This window comes from Elephas maximus, chromosome 20, assembly GCF_024166365.1.
Source record: "Elephas maximus indicus isolate mEleMax1 chromosome 20, mEleMax1 primary haplotype, whole genome shotgun sequence".
NCBI classification, from domain to species: Eukaryota; Metazoa; Chordata; class Mammalia; order Proboscidea; family Elephantidae; genus Elephas; species Elephas maximus.
This window is the reverse complement of record NC_064838.1, coordinates 17,008,401-17,031,678: the sequence shown is the minus strand read 5'-3', so window position 1 is coordinate 17,031,678 and position 23,278 is coordinate 17,008,401. Positions and strand designations below refer to the sequence as shown.

The 23,278-nt window shown below is 40.0% G+C and overlaps 1 protein-coding gene across 2 annotated transcripts in view; it reads right to left on the bottom strand.

Annotated features, from left to right (window-relative positions):
* Nucleotides 1-10,448: 10,448 nt before the first annotated feature.
* MITF (melanocyte inducing transcription factor) overlaps nt 10,449-23,278 on the bottom strand; it is a 276,196-nt gene continuing 263,366 nt past the window's right edge. For both annotated transcript variants that reach the window (XM_049863081.1, XM_049863082.1), the window contains exons 8-10: nt 21,957-22,032; nt 18,521-18,668; nt 10,449-13,966 (exon numbers count right to left, since the gene is read on the bottom strand). In XM_049863081.1, coding sequence (XP_049719038.1) covers nt 13,565-13,966; nt 18,521-18,668; nt 21,957-22,032 — 626 coding nt within the window. In that variant the 3' untranslated portion in view covers nt 10,449-13,564. The remainder of the gene's footprint in view (nt 13,967-18,520; nt 18,669-21,956; nt 22,033-23,278) is intronic.

Here is a 23,278-nt window from a genome sequence, read left to right as displayed (position 1 = left end):
GTCGCTACGGGTTGGAATCAACTCAACCGCAGTGAGTTTTTTGTTTGTTTGTTTGGGTAGTGCAAATGATTAACAAGTTAATGTGCTCGGCTGCTAACTGAAAAGTTTAAACGTTTGAGCCCACCCAGAGGCACCTCAGAAGAAAGGCCTGGTGATCTCCTTTCAAAAAATCAGCCATTGAAAATCCTGCAGAAAACAGTTCAATTCTGACACACGTGGGGTCGCCATGAGTCAGAACCAACTTGACGTCAAATGGCCTTACTGCAGGAATGCCATGTAGGGGGGATTAACTTTTAAAATACAGTATACATTTTGGGGGGCCACTTAACTGTGATACTGACCCTGGGTCAAATAACACACCTGACAGCATCTGATTTGGTGGGAAAGTTTGTGAACCAGATACAACCTCCCTCACCAATTAGATCTGAGCAGGAAAAGAGATTTTACTTGTAGAAACACCTCTGCCAAGAACATTCTTTTGTAAATTGTGAAGCCATGTCCAGACCCAGAGAAAAATACTGTGGTAACTGATTAGTAATGGCAGCCCAGGAAGTGGAATCAGGAAGCGGTGATTTTGCCACTACTGAGAAAGATTTTCAAAGGCAGATAAAGACTCTCATGTCACGTTTGGCTCAGAAACACTAGTAGAAATGGATATTAGCAGAGAGAAAGGTGATGTTAGACATAGCTGGGGCAGGATCCTGATTACATGATACATTTCTAAGGAAACGACTCCCTTCGGGGGGAGCAGGAGAAATCTGAATTTAGTTAGGTGTTTCATATCCCATAGCCCCCCCCCAAAAAAACAGGTAAGTAAAATGCCGTCATAAGTCTCTTTTTCTATAGTGAATCATAGCACAGACAACGGCATTTGTGTTAGCTGCATTGCCTCTTGTATAATTTTCAATTTTGTACAACGTGTACGTGTATAACACTACATTCAGAAGTCCCTCATCTGAAACTAGATATGATTAAAGAAAAAGTTCAGCTGACAACAAAAGAAATAAATATTAGATGCTGTTATCCAGTCTTTTACAGTAATCCCAATAAACAGATAGAATCTGCCTGAAGGTGTCACTCACCAAAATAAGATACACATCCCATGGTTTTTTTTTTTTTTTGCCTCCTGCTATCACAAAAGAACAACTGTATCTCATAAGCTTTGCTTAGAAAACATACAGAATCCTCAGATAGCTTTTAAATTCTAATTCAACTATTCTCATCCAAGCTACAAAAGAGAATTTAATTTGTTTTCGCTTAAGCAGAAAAAAAAAAAAAAAAAATTAATTTAGATTACTTGCCTAGTAAGGCCAGTAGGAAATAGTGAAAATCCTGGATTAAAATCACTGAAGAAAAAGAAGTAGAGGAGAAGCAGCAAAAGGAGGAGAAAATTAGGACGAGGAGGAAGAAACATTTCTGACTTTTAAGTATAAAGAGTAGAGCAGCTTAAGCAAGCTGTTACCGATGGACTTCCGTATACAGGCCTGAAATAAGATAAGCATTTCTTTCCTTTTCACTTACAGTCCAGAGATGAGAGACCCAAGGCTGGTGGGCCATATTTAACATAGGGCATCTGTCTCTGGGTCCAAGGAGGCTATTTCAGCTCTCACTCTTTCCTAGCCAGTGTTGTTGTGGTTGTTAGCTGCTGTTCAGTAGGCCCCCATCTCACGGCAACCTGCGGGACAAAATGTCGCCCAGTCCTGTGCCATCCCCATGATCGATTGTGCATCGACCCTTGTGATCCATAGGTTTTCACTGACCGACTTTTCAGAAGGAGTTTCCCAGCCCCTGGAGTATAGAAGTGACTGATAATTGTCCCCTAATATTCATGTCCTCTTTTTCTTCTAGTAATAGAACACCCTCGGTTTTAGCTCAATACATAACCACATTGCCGGGTTCCATATTTCCCAGCCTCCCTGGCAACTAGGTGTGACCATGTGACCAAATTCTGGATAACAGGATGTGAGTAGCCCTCCATTTCTTACTTCCTACTGGCTAGGAAGGGGGGCAGCATGGGTTCAGTGGCAGAATTCTCGCCTTGCATGTGGGAGACCCAGTTAGATTTCCAGCCAGTGCGCCTCGTGCACAACCACCACCCGCTGCCAGTGGAGGCCTGCCTGTTGCTATGACACTGAACAAGTTTCTGCGTAGCTTCCAGACTAAGAAAACCCTGTGGACCACAACAATCCAATCTTGTTGTGCATGAGGTCCCCATAAGTCAGGGGTCAACGTGAGGGCAGCTAACAACAATAACATCTAATCACATTTTGTTTGGTGGTTGGTGGGTTGGTTGGTTTAAATAAAATCACATTCTTACTGACAATACAGTGGCAAAATTTGTCCAGCCTTTGTCTTTTAAACACAAAATATGAATATTGTATATACAAGTGACAGAAAACCAACTCATATTAGTTTAAGGAAAAAGGAAAAAACAAAACCAAACCAGAAATGGGCTTCAAAGGAAATTAACAAGGTATTGTGTTAAGAACATACAAGTGGAGCTACCCTACTACGGGGAGGTCTGTGTCATCTTCTCCGAGGAGGTAATGTTTAATCTAAAACCAAAAAATAAGGAAACAACTATTGGAAAACCAAAAGGCAGCATGAGCAAGGGGGAGGCCTTTTTCTCAGTTTTCAAATTTGCCCTTTTCCTCCCTTCAGAGGAGCTGACTCTAGCCCAGCTCCATGGATGGAAACATGATTAGGTGTGGCCAGTCAGTGTGTTCCATCTCTCCTGGTCTAGGGATAAGCAAACTGGTCAATGTGAGTCAATGACCCTGGGAGGGGAGAAATGCTGTCTCCACAGGCTATTTGATAAACTGCAAGTGTGTGCTCAGGGCTGCCTGCAGCCATGTGCCACCTCATAGGGAGAGTCTGCCTAAGAATGAAGTCAACACAGAAGTGAGCAGAGCAGAGTAGGAGTAAGAGAGAAGGCAATTAATTCATGAAATAGTCATTTCAGTATCTGAAGTTGCCATTCCTAATTTCACAAGTTTTGCCATACATGAAACAATGTGGTGGTGGTTGTTGTTAGTCGATTCCAACTCATGGTGACACTATGCACAACAGAAGGAAACTGCCCAGTCCAACACCATCCTCACAATCTTTGTTATGTTTGAGCTCACTGTGTCAATCCATCTCATTGAACATCTTCCTCTTTTTCACTGATTCTTTTCTTTGCCAAACATGATGTCTTTCTGCAGGGGCTGATCCCTCCTGATAACATGTCCGTGAAGCCTGACTATCCTTGCTTCTAAGGGTCATTCTTCCAAGGCAGATTTGTTCGTTCTTCTGGCAGTCCATGGTATATTCAATATTCTTTACCAACACCGCAATTCCAAGGCATCAGTTCTTCTTCTGTCTTCCTTGTACATTGTCCAGCTTTTGCATGCATATGAGGCAGTGGAAAACACCACGGCTTGAGTCAGGCACACCTTAGTCCTCAAGGTGACATCTTTACTTTTTAACACTTTAAAGAGTTCTTTTGCAGCAGATTTGCCCAGTGCAATACATCATTGGATTCCTGGACTGATGCTTCCATGGGTGTTGACTGTGGATCCAAGTAAAATGAAATCCTTGACAACATCAATATTTTCTTCATGTATCATGATGTTGTTTATTGGTCTAGTTGTGATGATTTTTGTTTTCTTTATGTTAAGTTGTAATCCATACTGAAGGCTGTAGTCTTTGATCTTTATCAGTAAGTGCTTCAAGTCCTCTTCACTTTCAGCAAGGTTGTGTCATCTGCACAACGCAGGTTGTTGAGTCTTCCTCCAATCCTGATGTTACGTTCTTCTCCATATAGTCCAGCTTCTTGGATTATTTCCTCAGCATACAGACTGAATAAGTATGGTGAAAGGATACAATCCTGATGCACATCTTTCCTAATTTTAAACCATGCAGTATCCCTTTGTTCTGCTCAGACAACTGCCTCTTGGTTTATGTACAGATTTCATGTGAGCACAATTAATTGTTCTGGAATTCCCATTCTTTGCAATGTTATCCATAATTTCTTATGATCCACACAGTTGAATGCCTTTGCATAGTCAATAAAACACAGGCAACGTCTTTCTGGCATTTTCTGCTTTCAGCCAAGAGCCACCTGACATCAACTATGATATCCCTAGTTCCACATTCTCTTCCGAATCTGGCTTGAATTTCTGGCAGTTCTCTGTCAATGTACTGCTGCAACTATTTTTTTAAATTATCTTCAGCATAATTTTACTTGCATGTGATATTAATCATATTGTTTGGTAATTTCCTGAACAATAAATAAAAAACATGAACCAATAAATTCTTTTTTTTTTTTTTTTTTGTTTAAAGCAAATAAAATTTGGGTTCTGTCACACACAACTGAAAATGCCCTGATTGACCAGTGGGCTTTGGAAATGACAGAAGAGTCCATGTGAATTTCAGAGGAACACGAGCTTAGCAGGTACTTTGAACAAGCAAAGCTTGGTCTTAGTAGCTCCATCTGGTACAGGACTGAGTAGGGAGGTGAGAGCTGGAGAATCGTTTATGAAAAAATAGCCATGAATGATGGTGAGGACAGAGACACAGCTATAGAGATTTTATATTTTCCTTTCCTTCTTTCCTATTATCCTGGGAATACGGTTAAAAACAAACAAACAAAACAAAACAAACAAACAAAAAAAACTGCTGCTGTCAAGTGGATTCCGACTCATGGCTATCTCATGTGTCCGAATAGAACTGCACTTCGTAGGGTTTTCAATGGCTAATTTTTTAGAATAGATCACCAGGCCTTTCTTCCAAGGTGCCTCTGGATGGACTAAAACCTTCAACTTTTGGTTAGCAGAAGAGCATGTTTAGCATTTGTACCACCACCACCCAGGGGCCTTGGGTCAGGGTTGAGGAAGGAAAAAATCCCAGGTTGATGCGCCTGGGAGGGGCAAGAGGTTGGCATAAGTAGAATTTACCCAATCATCTTGAAATCTACAGTAATGAGATCTGTTGTTTGCCTACACTGAATACACTCTCTTTTAGGAGCAACACCACTGCATGGAGGGTGGGCAAATCTTGGTCCACATGGCTTAGCTGCCATCGAGTGAATCTAGCAAAGTGGACATGTGACCCAGTCCTGGTCTATTGGGCTGTTCCATCTTCTAGACCATGGTGATCATATCCAAGCAGGCTTGATCAGAATTGATATAGAGATTTTGCCACAGCAACTAGGAAAGAAGTGCTGGCTTTCTATTGGACTTTGAGCTGGGGATGTATAAGTCTGAAACAACCAGAGGGAACCTCATGGAGACCTGCCTTCACAGAGGAAGGCAGAGCCAAGAAAATTGCAGACAGGCAGATGAAAAGCCTTGCTTGAGCTCTTGAGCCCAGACATACCATAAGGTTACATTAACCATGTGGACTTTAAGGTAAAATGAGTCAATATATTACTCTGTTCCACTGAGGTGAAATTCCTCTGTTCACCATTTATTCCCAAGCAAAGGATAGGGGCTAATAAATATATTTTAGAAAGACGCTGAAAGAAATCTCTGATCTCATTTTTAAGGAGTAGAAAAGATGTGCTAATATGTTCTCAGACTTTGTAATACAGGTGTTTAAATTCTAGCAAACTCTTAATGAGTCTATAATATGCCTCAGATACATGATGTTCAACCTAGATTTTGTGGGTTGGCCTATAACCAATTAACAGCTGAAATTTTGAGTTATATCCTGGTCCCTCTGTTAGGACTTGTCTCAGAAAGAAATCGTTGTCAAGGCTATGTAAATTCTGAATATCATACAATTCTTCTTAACTTCCTTCCACCAAAAAGACAATGGAGCAGACTCAAAGTTATAAACCAATTATCCTTTTTAAGATCCATGGGACATACAGTATCCCACCTACTTTTTATGACTCTCAGATTTCTTGGGACTCTACTTTCCCAACTAAAAGTATTTGCTGCCCTCATGTGGGAATTTGTGTAATGGTGATGGGTGAAAGAAACGTTCATTGAAGCAAAGTAGCTGGGGTAACAGCCTTAAAAGTGAGGTAGTGGATTCAGGAAGTGTGATGGGGTAAAATTTCATCTCTTTTGGCTTTTGTACATCTAGATAAGCCTTGTAAGCATACTTATGGTTTCCTTCTGATAGTCAGGGATCCCTGGTGGGTTTTAAGAGCTACAGCTGCTAACCAAAAGGTCAGCAGTTCAAATTCACCAGTTGCTCCTTGAAAAACCTATGAGGCAGCTCTACTGTCTTATAGGGTTGCTATGAGTCAGAATCTACTCAACAGCAATGGGTTTGGGTTTTTTTGGTTTTGTTTTGTGTGTGTGTTTATGTGTTGCAATAAATCCTGCCACCCATGACCCGTGGGACAGACAGGCACCCACCAATCCTGGCACTCTAGAATCCCCCAAGCTTTGTGGACCCATGAACCCCCAAATAATGTTTCTCAAAATCCATTTTACCAAGAATTTAAGCACACTCCATGTCTCGGCATGCTTGCATTAATGAAAACATATGAAAAAAAAATATTCAACGCAGAAAATAATGGGGTCTTGAAAGGGTTATACTGTAACCAAGATCACTATGTTACCTCTCAAACATCAGGTTGTCCATATTTAAAGGGGTGAGCAACACACAATTTAAATGACTTTTAAAAAAAAATATCATCCATAGAAAAGGTATATTGAACATGCACATAACCGGAATTTATATTTTTGAAAAGAAAATACGAGTTACTTTTTAAATTCGAAAATCTTTCTCTTAAATAAAAATTATTTCCTTAACCAGAATTTTATACTCTCATTAGAAATGGGAGCTTGATCCAATTCATTTTTTCAGGAATAATATATATTTTTTTAAATGGCAAGGGCTTCTACTTGCAGAATACTAAAAATAAACAAATATAAGCATACTTACCTTAGGAAAGGAGAAGAAACAATCTTCACCAATTCTGTAGTTGCTATAAAATCTTCAGAATTTCCCAGACTATGTTCTTCGGAATCATTAATAGATGTTTTACACACACACACACACACACATACTCACACACTCACTCCTCTTGGTGAAATATGATTGGAAACGTTATATACTATTCTAAGTCCTGAAAATTCTCAAGTGCATATTAGCCTATTAAGGAAACCCTGGTGGCATAGTGGTTAAGAGCTACAGCTGCTAACCAAAAGGTCAGCAGTTTGAATCCACCAGGTGCCCCTTGGAAACCCTATGTATGGGGCGGTTCTACTCCGGCCTAGAGGGTCACTATGAGTTGGAATCGACTTGATGGGAATGGGTTTTGTTTTTGGTTTTGGTATTAGCATATTAAAGAGCGTAAGAAGTCTTGCACTAGAGATATCTGTTCAAATTGGCTTAAATCATCATTTTCCAAAGTTAACTTTCCCAAAATTAACTACAGAGCTTCACCATCTCTCACCCCACCAAACCCCTATTCCCCAAAGCAACTATTGAAACACCTTGGGAAGCTAGTTCAAAAAGCAAGTTTTGAAAAGCACTGATTTAGTGGTTTCTATCCACACAGATTTTGCTCTCGGAATACTATGTAAGGAATTTTGAGTGACAATTGCACCCATTAGAATGTAACTTCAACAGACTCCATAATCAGAAGTTTAAAATGCAAATTTTTTCAAGAGCAAAATGCCGCTACCATCTAGACATGTTGCTGAGATTTATTTGAATTTGTGTACCCTTGTAGGAATCTGGTATGGTAATAGGTTCAAAAGACCTATAAATATTAAATACAAATACGATTAACCATGTCTAAATTTTATGTATATACAGGGCCTAGGCAATTTTAATACAGCAAATGTACATTGTACATGGAGGGGGGAATGTATGCCTCTTGGGAAAATGGAGACAATGGAAACTCCTTTTTCATTTATACTCTGTACAAGGTGCATATTATGACTCTGTTAGTATGTTAAAGACACGAAGCCATTACTATTGAGCCTCAGATGTGGCTGCAAAAAATTAAGAGCACATCACCATCTCTCTCTAAATATAATGAAAACCTAGCTGTACAACCTCCTCTTAAAGGAGCTTTCCTCAGGCTACTTGGCGATGCATTAAATCTTGACATACACAAAAAACAAAAACAGGACAGCTCTAAAGATGCATTTATGTTGGCTGGATTATAAGGATTAGCTCCTCAGATGGTGTTCCAAAGAAGCCATCAAATATGACTAAAATGGAAAATAAAAACTTGAAAAACATTTAAATATTGATAGGAAAGTGACCAGACAGGTATAGTCAAGATACCACTCTTTAGATACATAACATCAGTATATGTCATAAAGGATTAAAAAGTTTAATTCTCTAAGGATTATCACAGAGATTTCAGCTTCCACCAGGCGTATTTTCTGCATATAATTATCCTCATTGCAGAGACACATGGGCAGTGGGTCTGAGTTTACTACAATTTGAACTTTAGGTCATTTGTGCTAAAGATATAAAAACAGTGTAATAAATTGGGCTTAATGATTAATTCTCTATAATATTCTAATCCCCCGTTTCAGACACAACGAGTTCCCCTTCTCCAAAGTCACCTGTGGATCTTGTTGTCTTGCCCGTTCTCACAAATATTAGGCCTATGCTATGGTGCAGAGTTTCTCAAAATGTGGTGTGTATGGCACTTCTAAGGAGCCATGGTGGCACAGTGGTTATGTGCTTGGCTGCTAGCCAAAAAGTCAGCGGTTGGAATCCACCCGCTGTTCTGCAGAAGAAAGATGGGGCAGCCTGCTTCCATAAAGGTAAAGAGCCTTGGAAACCCTGTGGGGGCAGTTCTACTCTGTCCTGCAGGGTCACTAGGAGATGGAATTGACTCTACAGCACACAGCAACAAATGGCACTTCTTATACATATGACGCTTTTAGGTGCTCTAGGAAATATTTTCTATTTTAATAATGAAGACAATTATGATGGTAATACACAGAACTGCTACCATTCGGTGACCACTCATTATGTGCCAGGCACAAATAATTCAAATGGTTTTCAAAAGACCATGATGTGTTTAAGGGGCACTGAGTTTCTGTTAAGGGTGCTGGAAAAATCTGGAAATGGATTGTGGTGATGGTTGAAGGACATAAGGAGTACAATTTATAATTAATATTACTGAATTGTATACGTAAAACATGTTGAAATGGCAAATGTTTTGTTATATGTGTATGTATGTGCTACACACACACACAGTCTACTCTGTAGCAGCTACTATTATCTCTGATGAACAGAAAGGAAATTGAAGCACAGAGACATTAAGTAACCTGCCCAAAACCACACAGCTGGAAACAGGACAATTAGCTGAGAGCCATGCCTTGTCATTTCATGGATAGAATTTGTCTTTTAAAAAAGTGGGTTGGCTTAATAAAAAAGTTAAGACAATATAAGTATGTGGATATGAAATAAAGTCAGGAAAGTAGGTGAATGCCCGATGTCCAGGTAGCACTGATTTATCATAATTGCGTTGGGGAGCTAGAGATTAAGGCTCATTATAGATTCCGAAGTGACATTAACAGGCAAACAGCAAGGCAGAAACTTCCTATGTATTTTATTTGTTCTTTTTGCTTTATTATTTAAAAGCCATCATCAGAAAGAACCACTGCGCACTGCCCGAGATAAACAGCCCCAAATTTCACCTTAACCTGTTTTCGATTTCACCCAGAAAATCTTGTTCCGGTAGGAAATCTTCCTGTTTTTACTCAGGTTTTCAAGACATTACAGTCACATTTGTATGGGAATTATAAATAATTCAAGTAACTCTGAAAACGAAAAGCTCCGATAATTGTATATTATAATTTAAGGGGGGGAAAAAAAAGAAAGAAACCTCAGAAATGATCTGACACGCCGATCAGAAGTGTTACAGGAAGTTTTTTTGCTTGTTTTCTCCAGAGGGTAAGTCAGAATATTTTAAAAGGGCAGAAGTTTAAGATCTAGCTAGGGAATAAAGACATGTTTTGTCTGACACTTTCCAATTCACATTCAACATTTATCAAATGATTCTTAAGTACTGTATTAAGGAGAAAAAAAAAAACGCAGCCAGGAACTGGCAGCCTGAGTATATATGAAGCTTTCGTTACAGTACATTTGTGTTTTAAAAACCCAGTATTTTTTCTGTAGATATGCAAAGATTTCTCTTTTTACAAAACTACCTCTCATTGAAACATTTTAAATAAAACTCCTGTATCTAAAACAAATTCTTGGCACTGAGAGTTTAAAAATCTCCCTAAATTCAGAAGGAAAAAAAAATCTGCATAATTACAATTCATCGGATTGCAAGTCATTGTCAAAAATATTTAAAATTAAAAGGCAGCATCCTAGAATAGCATTTAAAACCAAAAAAATTACTTAACTGCATTTAAAAAATTTTTATGTAATGTGTCATTCATTAAATAGCAGAAAATGTGTGCTACTGCTTTTTTAGGCAAACACATTCAGCCTGGGCATTAAAGGAAACACAACTGGCCACCACTATGTGAAAAACCAAATGCTTTAATGAGGCTATCAAGAACAAGAGTTCAATTATTTCATTGGATACATTAATGTCGATCCATAATATACAGTGCTATGGACCATACACAGATTATTGCTGCGTCCAACAGCAGGTGACTAGTATTAACATTACAGTACCAAGTGTCCACAAGAGACAGTCATTTGTCATGTTTTCAAGAACTAGGGTTTTTTTTATACTGTCATCAGCATCAGCTTCTCCCCAGTGCAGTTTTCACAAACAGTAAGTGCGTTCCTTTGTGCTTTTCCTTGACGTCTTTTAACTTCCTACGTATTTTATTCTTATTGCTTTAGTATTTTAAAACAACCAGAAAGAACTGCCACCCGATGTATGACCATGCTGGTTGTACGGTTTTTGGCAAAGTCAAAAGGTTTGGTATTTCCATTGCCTGACCCAGAGGCAGGTGGACAATTTTGGCATCTGGACACTCCAAGGGGAGGCCCAACCCGAGTCACAATTCTGCACCCTTGATCTGGGGGGGAGAGGTGTGGATCATTCTCTTGTTACAAATGGGTAAGCCCGAAGCACCTCCTTTTGGCTTAACTAGTCCCTCAAACAAATCCACACGCTATTTGGCAAAAAAGAAATAAATAAAACCAACCCCGAGGTTGCAGTGTTCTCCTGGGCTAGCTCGCCTGCTACTCCCAGAAACTGTCTTTGAAGAACGAGGGGACAGGGAAGCAGGCGGTGGCAAGCTCAGGAGTCGCAAGAGTCAGGGCAGTGGTACAAGATGCCATACTTTCTCTAAACAAAGCTTTCTACAAGGTTGCTGAGCCCTGGCCGTAATCCCTCGGCCATGGGTTAGTCATCCCTGCTCTAATTTTAAAAACCTTCAAAATCGACTAAGGAAAACTAGCATCATAGCATTGCAATCTTCGACCTGTGCCCTCCCAGCTCCCCCCATATAAATATGAAGAGAAAAAGAGACAATGCCATGATTGTATCAATGAACACTATGGTACAAGTAGCTGTTCATGCAGCTTTGGATCACTATTCTAATAAACAGAGCTAGACAATTAAGGAGGCTGAAAGAATGGGAACTTACTTTCCCTACCCCCTTAAGTAATAAAGCTATAGAACTGACAGGATCACCAAAGTTCCCAAGGATTCTCATTGCCCAATGTGCACGGGAGCTATGCAATTGATTATTTCCACGTAAGCCACTCATTCAGACATCTGACAATCACGCCTTCTCTCCCAACCCTCTGTCACCCATCACCAATTCACATTTGACATTTAAACACTTAAAAAAAAAAAACAACAAAAAAACCCTCCTGAATAAAGTTTCCTGATGAAAGATGTTGGCACTCTGTCTCTAAAATATATTTAATATTAAAAATATCTGAAGGAACATTGGAGGCTCTTATATTGTCTACACAGAGCACCATGCTACATGGTTCTCTTGATTACAGATACCATCTTGAAACTTTCTGCTACGTTACAGTTCAGTCAGAGCTAGCCTCCAAAAGACTACTGCTATATTTAAGGCACTGCACTCCGAATGGACATGCTTTACGCCACTCACTAATCAATTGCAGGCTGCTACTGAGAAATTCCACTCACCAGCCTGGCTCCTAACACCACAGGTCACCTGTAGAAAACACCTAGGCCTGCTAGACTACATGTAACTCTACTGTTATTGCATAGGACTACACAAGTAGATAAGCTACTGGAACTAACTTTACAACATTGCTGCTTGTTAAAATATTGTTATCAAGTAACAGTAATTTGCCAATACAGTATTTCTCTCAAAAAAAAAAAAAAAATTCAGCAAGTTGGCTGAAAAAAACCCCAATTTGAATGACCAGAATGGGTGTACTAAAGCTAGAGTTATCAGTCGCCAAGAATATTGCTATTTTTATATCACTAAAAATAAATATGTAAGTTTGTCTTCTCTAGAAAGTCTGGTTTTAAACTATTACTCCTACAGTTCTGAGTGAGACTGCAATATACAAAATATTTGCGAAGCTCTCCTTAGATACAAGGCCTGGCATCAAACTCTGCTTGCACGTGTGTGTACAAAGAATGAGGAAAACCACCAGTGTGTTGTAAAGATATCGAAAACGTCTCCGTTCGAGAGGCTGCATTGTTACAAATGAATACAAACACATGGAAAAGAACGGTGATGATAAAGAATCTGTACAAATCAAATGAACAGTAAAACATAAATCTAAAAATAAAAACTGTAAAGCCAATTAGAAATGTGCCCAGTTCAGTTTTCTTATCAAAAGCAAAAGTTAAAATTTAAAAAAAAAAAAAAAGGTAAAACAAACTTTCAGTGCTCCTCAATGTTTTAGTTTGAGAGGACATTAATTTCCATTTCAAAACAAAATGGATTTTTTTTAAAAACTAAATCACACTCATTAAAGAAAACCGGAACAGAGCGCGTAGAAAAGAGAGTAAGACAAGACTCCGTATCAGAGCTCGGTTCTGCCTCCCTCCCGTTTCAGTTGCACCTAAGTCTTCTAACCAGACAGTCGTCATGAAAATCGCTGCACTTTTTTTTCCCCATCTTTTACAGAACATAGTATTTCTTTAAATAGTTTGCAGTATAAAGACTAAACACTGTTTGAAGGGTACTGTATCTTTAGGGCAGTACCAATGAATCAATACATTTACAAAATGGAAACAACAGGTTAGTGTGGATTTCTTCTGTCTTTTCTCTCTCTCTTTTTTTTTTGGTTGCTCTACATTCTTTCGATTAAACTTTACATTTAATTCCCAAGGAAGTCACAGGAATAAAATTGCAAACCCAGATTCCCCTGAATAAAAATGGACAGACATTTCTCTGATGCAAAATACTCTTGCTTCAGAAAGCTAAAGTCCGTGATGAATTCAGTTCACAGATACTGTACACTCATTGTACAATACTTTGGAGGCATTTGTAGTTGTAAAATAGAATATACAAGTCTGTTTCACAAAATTCTAAAAATAAAATATATCCTGGGCTATTGATAAAGCATGAAAAAAAAAACTTCATATTAAAGGAAAATTACCAAGAGAACCCCATTCGGGTAAATTATTAAATCTAGGACTCAAGAAAGGAAGCAGTTTGTGTGCACGCAGAGCAGGTAGGCTTTGCTAACAAGCGTGCTCCGTTTCTTCCATGCTCATACTACTCCTCCGGCTGCTTGTTTTAGAAGCTCCAGGTGATACCGAGGAAAGAAGTGGATCAGTTATGCCAACGGGAGAAAGAGTATCATCCATCAAGATGTCTTCCAGTTTGGATCCCATTTTCGTGGGGACGCAGTAGGCTTGGTTGCTCTCAGTTCCGGTTCCGAGGTTGTTATTGAAGGTGATGGTACCATCTGTGAGATCAAGGGTGGTTGTGCACGTTAGGTCTGCGTGATGCTGAAGGAGGTCTTGGTTGCAGTTTTCAAGGACGGGTTCTTGCTTGATGACACGATTCACTACATCTGGAGAGCAGAGGCCCGTGGATGGAAGAAGGGAAAGTCCATGAGCTCGAGCTTGCATTTCAAGTTCCTAAAATAAAAGTAAAAATCAGACACTTGGAGGGGAGAAAAACCAATTTCAAAATGAAAGTTTTTTGCTCTTTGAAATCAATAACCCCCATGTAGCTAAAGCACGTTACAGATGCCCAGTGGTACCAGCGAAGTAAGGCCTGGCGACCTGCTTCTGTAAGGATTAACAGCCAAGGAAACCCTACGGAGCAGTTCTAGTCTGTAACACATGGGGTCACCACGAGTCAGAATCAACTCGATCCCAATGGGTTTCAATGGGTAGCATAGGAAATGATTTTTTCATATGGTATATTAATTTTATTCTGTATTTAAAAAATAGGGAGATAAGATCTCATAGATATTAATGCTCACAGTGAGGTTACATTAAAAAAATATACATAAATAAATTTCTAAAAAGTCAGCTAATTAAAGGAAAACATTAAGTCAGATAGTTCCACGGTTCCCAGACTTTGCACTGAACTCCCCGGGGTGCTGCAATGAACTGACAGGGCACCGGGAACACAGCAATGACACCGTGAGAACTACTAAGCTCAAAGATAGTTCACAGTTTCAGCACTAGATTGTGCTACGTTTTTTTAGATAACATCATAACCATAGCGGAGCTGTGCTTTTGAAGGTTGTTGTGATAAAAAGAAAGTCTGCATGAAAATCAATGTGGAACTTACGAACGAGAGTGCTTGTGTCCAATCGGCCAAGGTTTGAGAAGTGGTGCAGTGCTCGACAGACAAACACGTCTCATTAGTAATTGTGGTTATTTAAAAATAAAATAGAAACGGCACTTCTTTTTTCAATTCTATATTTTATTGTTTCAATTTGCTACTAAGTGATTAGGATGTGAATATCTAATAAGTTGTTTGGGCTTAACAGAGAAACAGATATTTCTTTTGGTTTAGGGGTACAGTTGGAAAAGTTACCAAGACACTAAGAGCGCTGTGAACGAGTTTGGGGCTCTGGTATAGCAATGGCAAACACTGTGAAGGTCTACTCAAGTGACCAAAGTTTGAGAGGCACCATCTAACCCATCTCACCAGGGCAAAGGGAAATATTTTGTTTTTATTCCACAAGAAAGTTCTCATCTGTAAGATAAAAGTTTTTGCCTACATTTTCTTCATCCCTCATTCTCCATCCCCTCATTCTAAAATGCCTTCCAAGCAAGTTCTTCCCATTTTCCCTTTCTGAGTATCCATGGACACATTTCAAATGAACCAGAGGGACCCGCATTCACTCCCTGATGAGTGTTCTGATTCTCAATGTCATGCCATCTCTATGTTTATGATACCATGGGAATGAGAATAATAAGAATACAACATAAATTTGAAGCAAGTCACCTTGCCACATCAGAGAGGAGAAAGGGCTCTCCAACTTGGCATGGCTTCCCAACCTTGGCCCACAAGTCTGGAAACAGATGTTCCTGAAAAGTCGAGTTCAGCCTATACTAAAGGCGGTTTGACCTGGAGTATCCATCTCTGGAGGCAATACAGTGAGAGATGGGTGCCTAAGAAGACACACGGATCTGCGTGTTCCTTCACACAATCTCTAGAAACACAGGTCTCTCCAGGCATGATGTGAAAGCCCTGGGCTATTTCATACAGGGGCAGTTGCATTGACACAAGGGATCCACGCTCTTTGTTCTGTGAAAATCTCTGCATGCATCAGTTAGAGTGGAAATGAAAATCCCCGAGGCCCAAGCTGAAAACATGGAGTCCTGTAAATCTACACCACCATGTTAACCAGCACAGCCACCCCCACACACGCAGCTTGGCCTTTTCATAAAATACAGTTGGGGTTAAGAGAAGCTGACATCCTGCTCTAATCCTTTGTTGCTTAATTAAAAAGGTTTATCAGTTGATTAAAGCATCACTTAGATTTCTAAATAATGTGATAAATCGCACCTAGAGAACTCTGGCTGATGGCACGACAGAGCTTTCCTACTTTATAAAGTTTCTATGATACGCACAAGTGCTAGTGGCTGCCTCACGGTGTCACTGGAAGAAAACCAAGCCACCGTCACTCTGGAATTTCCAGTTTATGTATTTCATGATATCCATATTTCCCATGAATACACATGTTTGCAACCTTAAAATACAACAAGACCTCACTTCTCTTTTTAAAATAGCTATTACAATTTGATGCTTATATAAAGAAATAATACATTAGTACAATCTGCTTTTGTAAAGGGATACCCTAAATTCAAGAGATTAAATAAATACCTATGGCTACTGATCGAAGCCACCATTCATCAGTCAGGTTGCTGTACTCTGGCTTTCATGTTGCTGGGATGCTGGAAGCTGTACCAATGCTCTTTCAAATACCAGCAGAGACACCCATGGGACACAGATTTCAGAGCAGAGCTTTCAGACTAAGATAGACTAGGAAGAAAGGCTTGGTAATCTGTTTCCAAACATTAGCCCATGACTGCCTTACGGATCACAAGAGAATACCATCTGGCACAGTGCTAGATGATGGGCCGTCTAGTTTGGAAGACACTCAGAATACACAGTGGATACAACAACGGACTCAGACACGCCAACAACGATAAAGATGGCTCAGGACCAGGCAACGTTTTGTTCTGTTATAAATAAGGTGGCCAGGAGTCAGAGCTGACTCAACTGCACCTAACAACAATGACAACTTCCTGAAGAGAAACAACATAAAATAAACAAAAGCCAAAAAAGGGGGAGGGGTGGAGGAAGATTTTCAAATTACACACAACCTCCGGTTCACTACCCAGAGGAGCCCCCAGGTAGTGTACACGGTACACATGTTCAGCTGCTAACCAAGGCTACTCAGGGGCACCCCAGAAGAAAAGCCTGGCGACCTATCTCCTAAAAACCAGCCACTGAAAACCCTCCGGAGCCCAGTTCTACTGTGACACACACAGGGCTGCCAGGAGTTGGAGGTGACTTGGTGACAACTGGTGCAGTGTGATGAGTTACTTCGCTGATCCTTATAAAATAAATTATCCTTTTAACTGGTTTGGTTTCACTACTGATTCTAAAATGTAACCCTCAGAGTGGAACTTCCTTCCGCTTACTGACCCCGCAGCTGGGGACCACCACAGCGAAAGCAGAGACGTGACATCCTGCAACGTGAACAGTGTTGTGGAACATGAAAAAGACCAGAAATCATTAATCATAAATGAATCTCTCTGTTAAATAAGTACAACGTCCGGATTAACACGGTCAGGTCAAACACGCTGATCTCTATCATGTCACACTTTACATTTCTGCTCCATAAATAGATGCACTGGGACCCTGAGAAAACACTCCAGGTTCTACGGCAAAATATGGTAAAATGTGGGTTGGTCTCCTCAAGAAAAAGATGTGGTGTCACTGACTTACTTGTAAGTTGCGTTACAAAGTCAGCGAGTCAATTAAAACTACCCTTAAAAACCCCTTCAATCAACAGCAGAATGAGTTTTTGTTTTTCTCCTTTAGGACAGTTTCAGGGAAGATGTGTCTTTAAATTCAGCCTCAGAAGCAGAGCACCTAAAGGAAGTACTGGGAGTTGATAGGAAGGAGGGTTCTCCCATCTCATGTGCACACTGGTACGCACACTCATTGAGCGGAATGATGGACGCAATCAATTTTTCTCCCCTCTGCCAAGAGTGTATACTTTAACTGATGTTAAAAATACATGTAAAATTCTACTCTCTCTATTTTCAAGACCTATATCCTTATTATATTAACCAAACCCACTGGCTGTCGAGTCGATTCCGACTCATAGCGACCCTATAGGACAGTAGAACTGCCCCATAGAGTTTCCAAGGTGCACCTGGCGGATTTGCACTGCCGACCCCTTGGTTAGCAGCCTTAGCACTTAACCACTAGTCCATAAGGGTATTAGGAAACCCTGGTGGTGTACTGGTTAAGTGCTAAGGCTGCTAACCAAAGGGTTGGCAGTTCGAATCCACCAAGCGCTCCTTGGAAACTCTGTGGGGCAGTTCTACTCTGTCCTATAGGGTCACTGTGAGTCGGAATCGACTCGATAGCAATGGGTTTGGTTTTTGGTTTTTATATCCTTATTATAAGAGCCACTAGGTGTCCTCAAGTTCCCTATAAACATGGGCTTTGATCATGGACTATCTCCCCTCTCATCTCCCAAATACTGAGACGTCCATATATTTAACAAGTATTAGCATCATGTAAGCCAACTGTATATGCTCCTGATATCCTTCCTTCTCCTATTTTGAAGACAATAATATATAACCACCACCACCCCTCAGTCATTTGTTGTACTACACTGGCTGGCATGTTGCTGTGATGCTGAAAGCTATGCCACCAGTATCTGAAAAGTTAGCCAAGTCACCCATGATGAACAGGTTTCAGTGCTGCTTCTAGACTAAGACTAGGGAGAAAGGTCTGGCAATCTACATCCAAAAATTAGTCAATGAAAACCCAGTGGATCACAACAGAACGTTGTCTGATATAGCGCCAAAAGATCAGCCCTAGGTTAGAAGGTTCTCAAATACAGCGGCCACACCAGCGAGTCCGAGCTGACTTGATGGCGACTAACAACAGGCACACGGTGAACGTACCCGGCACGTGCCACACACCTGAATTCTGAGCAGTAAGTGCCGGTTGGCATGCTCCAGTTTCTTCTGTCGGTTTTCAAGTTCCTTTGCGCGCTGTTGCTCTCGTTGCAGCTTTCGAATATAGTCCACAGACGCTTTTAAAATGGTTCCCTTGTTCCAGCGCATGTCTCTGAGGAAAACAGGGGAAAACAGACTTCTTAGGATGTGAGACTCAAAGGAAATGGGAAGCATTCCGCTTCTAGAGATGTTAATAACAGGGCTGGCATTATAAACGGCTGCTGTCCCCGGGTGCTTGCCTCATGCCCGACACTGCCCACCACCTCTTACGCCTTATCCTGCATAACTGGGACAAGCTGCCTGGGAGTGAGCGACCTAGCACAGGTGCTGCAACCGAGAAGCTTCACCTGGCCAGTACAAGGTAGAGTCAAAATTTAAATTTAGGCCTGTTGATCAAGCCAAAGTCAATATTCTTAAACACAGTTTTAAACAGTTACATGTTTCTAGGATCACAAATCTAACTCAGACATCATAAGCTATGGTAAAAAACAAAAACCCACTACTTGATCGTGTGCGACACAGAAGTGGCAGCCCGGGATTTTATCACGAACAGGCTGTCTGACCTCTCTCTGTCTGCTTCCTCATCTATAAAGTGGCCAGATCACACCTGTATTGGCTGCCTTGTAGGTACGCTACTAAAATCAAAGGTTTACGCGAACGTGCTGTGAAAAGTTTAGAACACGATTCAAATAATGGAGCAGGTGCTGTGTTAAGGGCTCAACATAGCACAGTAAGTATCTTTAAGTGGCATTTACTATGTGCCAGGTACAGTATCTTACAGCTCCTTTATTCCTGACAATCTCAGTGAGTAGTACTAATAGTGTTTTATAGGTGGAGAAACTAAGGCTCAGAGAGGTTAAGTAATCTGCTTAACATCACACAGCTAGGAAGTGGCAGAGCCAGAGAGTCTAGGAAATCCAGCTCCAGAGTCCATGCCTTAAGCCACCACTTTATCCTCCACCTTATAGTACTGATCATTCTGAACAACTAGACTAGGCAGGAATATCCTGATACTTTTTTTAAACAGATGAGAAAAATAAAGTACAAGAACTCAAGCACCTTCCCCAAGATCAGACAACCTAATAAAGGACTGGTTTGGAATTCACACCAAGGCATCCTGAACTTGGCGTCTCTCAGCAGTTCATAATCGCTATAGCTCTAATGTACTCATGTATGAGAAAATCAAGATCATCATTAAAACGTAGGTAAAAGCACCTTAAAAAATTTAGAGCACCCCAGAAAAATAACTATTATTAATGAATTATAATTACATAAGTAATAATAAAGCATATTTCCACAGTGCTTTAATTAATCTAAACCCTTCTACAGATATTTATGATAATAACGACAATGATAATGAAAAGGAAAACAATGTAATGTACAGACTCACCTACCCTATAATCTATAGCTACTAAAAGCAGATTGGAAGTATCAGGTGGGACACGCAGATGGAGTGCCATTAAAACAAGTCACCAAGTAATTGATTCTCACATGGGTTAGATGAAGAAAAAAACAGAAGTTCTCCCAAGAGAGGCAGAGGTACTGCCCCCAGAGAGTTCCCCAGGGTTAATCCCTGGGGTCTGAGCACCAAAGACAGCAACTCAGGGAGGCGTCCTGAGCACCTCGGGGTGAGTGAAGAGCAGACTTAATGTTCAGGGCAGAGAACAAAGTCATGGAAGCTTTGATAGCCACAGGGAACTGTAACGGTAACGAACAACGCCCCAACTAGGCCCGTAAGGTGCCGGCCAGTATCGGGACATGCAAGCAGCCACTCAAAGTTTTTATGAAATGGCTATTGCAACCAGTTAACTTGGGTTTTGCTTCCTTCTGAGATCCAATCAATCAATTATACTTGTAGAAGGTTTTCAACTTTTTTTTTTTTTTAATGAAAAGAACTCTTTTTTAAAAATCCAAACAGAAGTGTACACAGATCCCCAATATGCAAAATCAACAGAAGCAGAACCGCCCTGGGGGAAAAGCGAGGGTATGGTGCTGAGACCCTCATCCACTAGGCTGTGTCTCTATAGCAGCCCCAAGACATGCTCCAGAAACCTGGCCTGGGAAAACCACCCTACAGATACAGCCCGTTTTATCTTAAAACAATGCCTACAATTAAAGATCACTATCGCTGCAGATTATAAACACAGAACTATCCCAATACAATGGAGAGAGAAGATATGCAAATACTACCAGCTTTCCCTGTAGCCCCATAATTTCATAATACGTTGCTAAAGAGATTCACACGCTACAGTTTAAAAGAATGTGCTAACAAGTGAAAGCTGATAAAGAACAGGAAAATGGGAATTCAATTTCAACTATCATGCAAGACTGACTATAGGAAATGAAGGTCACAGCCCCTGAGTAGGATAAATTTGTGCTGCAGAACTGAGAATTTGAATGTTTCGAGTTTCAAAATGGCTTTCCTTGAAACCTGGGAAAGCAAAATGTTGAAGATGGATATTGTGCTTCGACATTTATCAAAACCACCTCACAATGGGCAATGGCCTTATTTTATTTTGTCACAAATTCCCCGACAATAATGTGAATAGCAAATTTAATAAGCTTTGCCTGGCTAATGCTTGATTTCATCTTCACATTTTATTAGGTAGCTAAAAGGTCATATTCAAAAGGCTAATTCCATAGAAGGCCCATGGGGCCATTAAAGTGTATACATCCCCTAGCCCCGGGTTTAAATGGGCCAGTTTCTAATGGATAAAAATTGTATACTTGTTGGTCCCATTTGCTGATGCTGCAGGTACCTCTAAGGTTGGTATGGGAGCTGCAGGAAAATTATCTTTACAACTGTTATCTCTGAAAGGGTGGATGGAGGGTATTGGAAGTTATAATCTGAATTAGCTGGCCTATACTTACAAGACGATTAAAACTTATATTTTTTTTCTGATGGGTAAAACAAACAGCATGCAAGTTTCATAAAAACAACTGACTTCTAATCTGTTGAACATTGTTAAACTTGAAGTTCCCAATATGTGTTCATCAGTGCCTACAGATATTGTACAAGTTGAAGAGCAAACAGACAACAAATCTTGCTTTAACGGCTACTGAACCGTGCACTGCAGCAACTGTTGAAATATAAATATATTTTTTAATACCTCGGTATTTACTTGCTAAGGATTCTCGGATTCCAGAAGAACTACCTGCTCACATCCAAAGCTAAACACCTCGTGTCCAGGAATCCTTCTGTACAATTCAGTGTGTTTCCCTGGACGTTTTAATCCAATGAGACTAAGCCAAAGAAAGCTGTAAAAATTATTTAGGAACCAGAAGGGTTGGGGGAATTCTTTACCCTAGCTTCTTATAACTGAGCAGTTTTGCAACACATGAAAAAAAATGAAGGTATGAAAAAAATAGATGATACAGATTGACACGCAATTGTACTCACGGGTCATTTGACTTGGGAATCAAAGTACCTAGTTCTTTAATGCGGTCGTTTATGTTAAATCTTCTCCTTCGTTCAACTTCAAGAAAAGAGCACAGAACATGGCTGTTAGTAACTGCGTCATACATGCATTTAGCACATCTCATTACAGGCACGTGCGTATTAACTTCACCAGGTCAGGAAAATGGACCTGAACCCACTTCCCCCGCTTAGCCCCACGTTCTTGGTACTGAGGTCAAAGAACTTTAAAAAATGAGCAACCCCTATAGAGAACTTTATCGTTTACAAAGTCCTTAGGTAAAAAAGTCTCCTATTTGATCCTATAAAAATATTGAAATCCAAGTTAAACTATCCTCACTTACAAATGACAAAACCACCTTAGAAATATTAAGGCAAGTAAATAGCGAACAGTCAGAACTCAAACCTCGATCCTCTAGACCACAGATCAGCAAACTTTTTCTGCAAAAACCCAGGTAGTATTTTAGCTTTGCGGGCCAAGTGGTAAGACAGAGGATATTATGTAGGTACTTACAACAACAACACAGAAAAGAAATTTCCACGATTTTTTTTAAGAGTCCAATTTTTCTAATGTAATTCTACTAATAAGCACTAGAATTATATATGATGTTGAAATTTGAATATTAAATAATCTTCACATGCCACACATATTATTCTTCTGTTGATTTCCCTCCAACAATTAAAAAATGTAACAAACATTCTTAGCTCACAGAGCATACAAAACCCTAGGCCAGCACTGTCCCACAGAAATAGAGTTCAAGTAATACACGTAATTTTAAATTCTCTTTTTAGTAGCCACATTAAAAAAGTAAAGAGGTTAAATTGATTGTGATTTTTTTAGTCTAATATATCTAAAATACTAAAAAAAAAAAAAAAATTAGTCTAATATATCTAAAATAGGAAACTCTGGTGGCGTAGTGGTTAAGTGCTGCAGCTGCTAACCAAAGGGTCGGCAGATCGAGTCCGCCAGGCGCTCCTTGGAAATTCTACGGGGCAGTTCTACTCTGTCCTATGAGTCGGAATCGACTGGGTGTTTGGACTGGAATATATCTAAAATATTATCATTTCAACATGCAATCAATATAAAAATTATAAATTAGTTTACATTCTTTGCTTCATATTAAATTTCAAAATCCAGTACGTAAAGAAAACAAAAATCTTCACAACTGGGCCAATAAAAGCAACATCATGATAAATGGAGAAACGACTGAAGTTGTCAAGGATTTCATTTTACTTGGCTCCGCAACCAACACGCATGGAAGCAGCAGTCAAGAAATAAAACAACTCATTGCACTGGGCAAATCTGC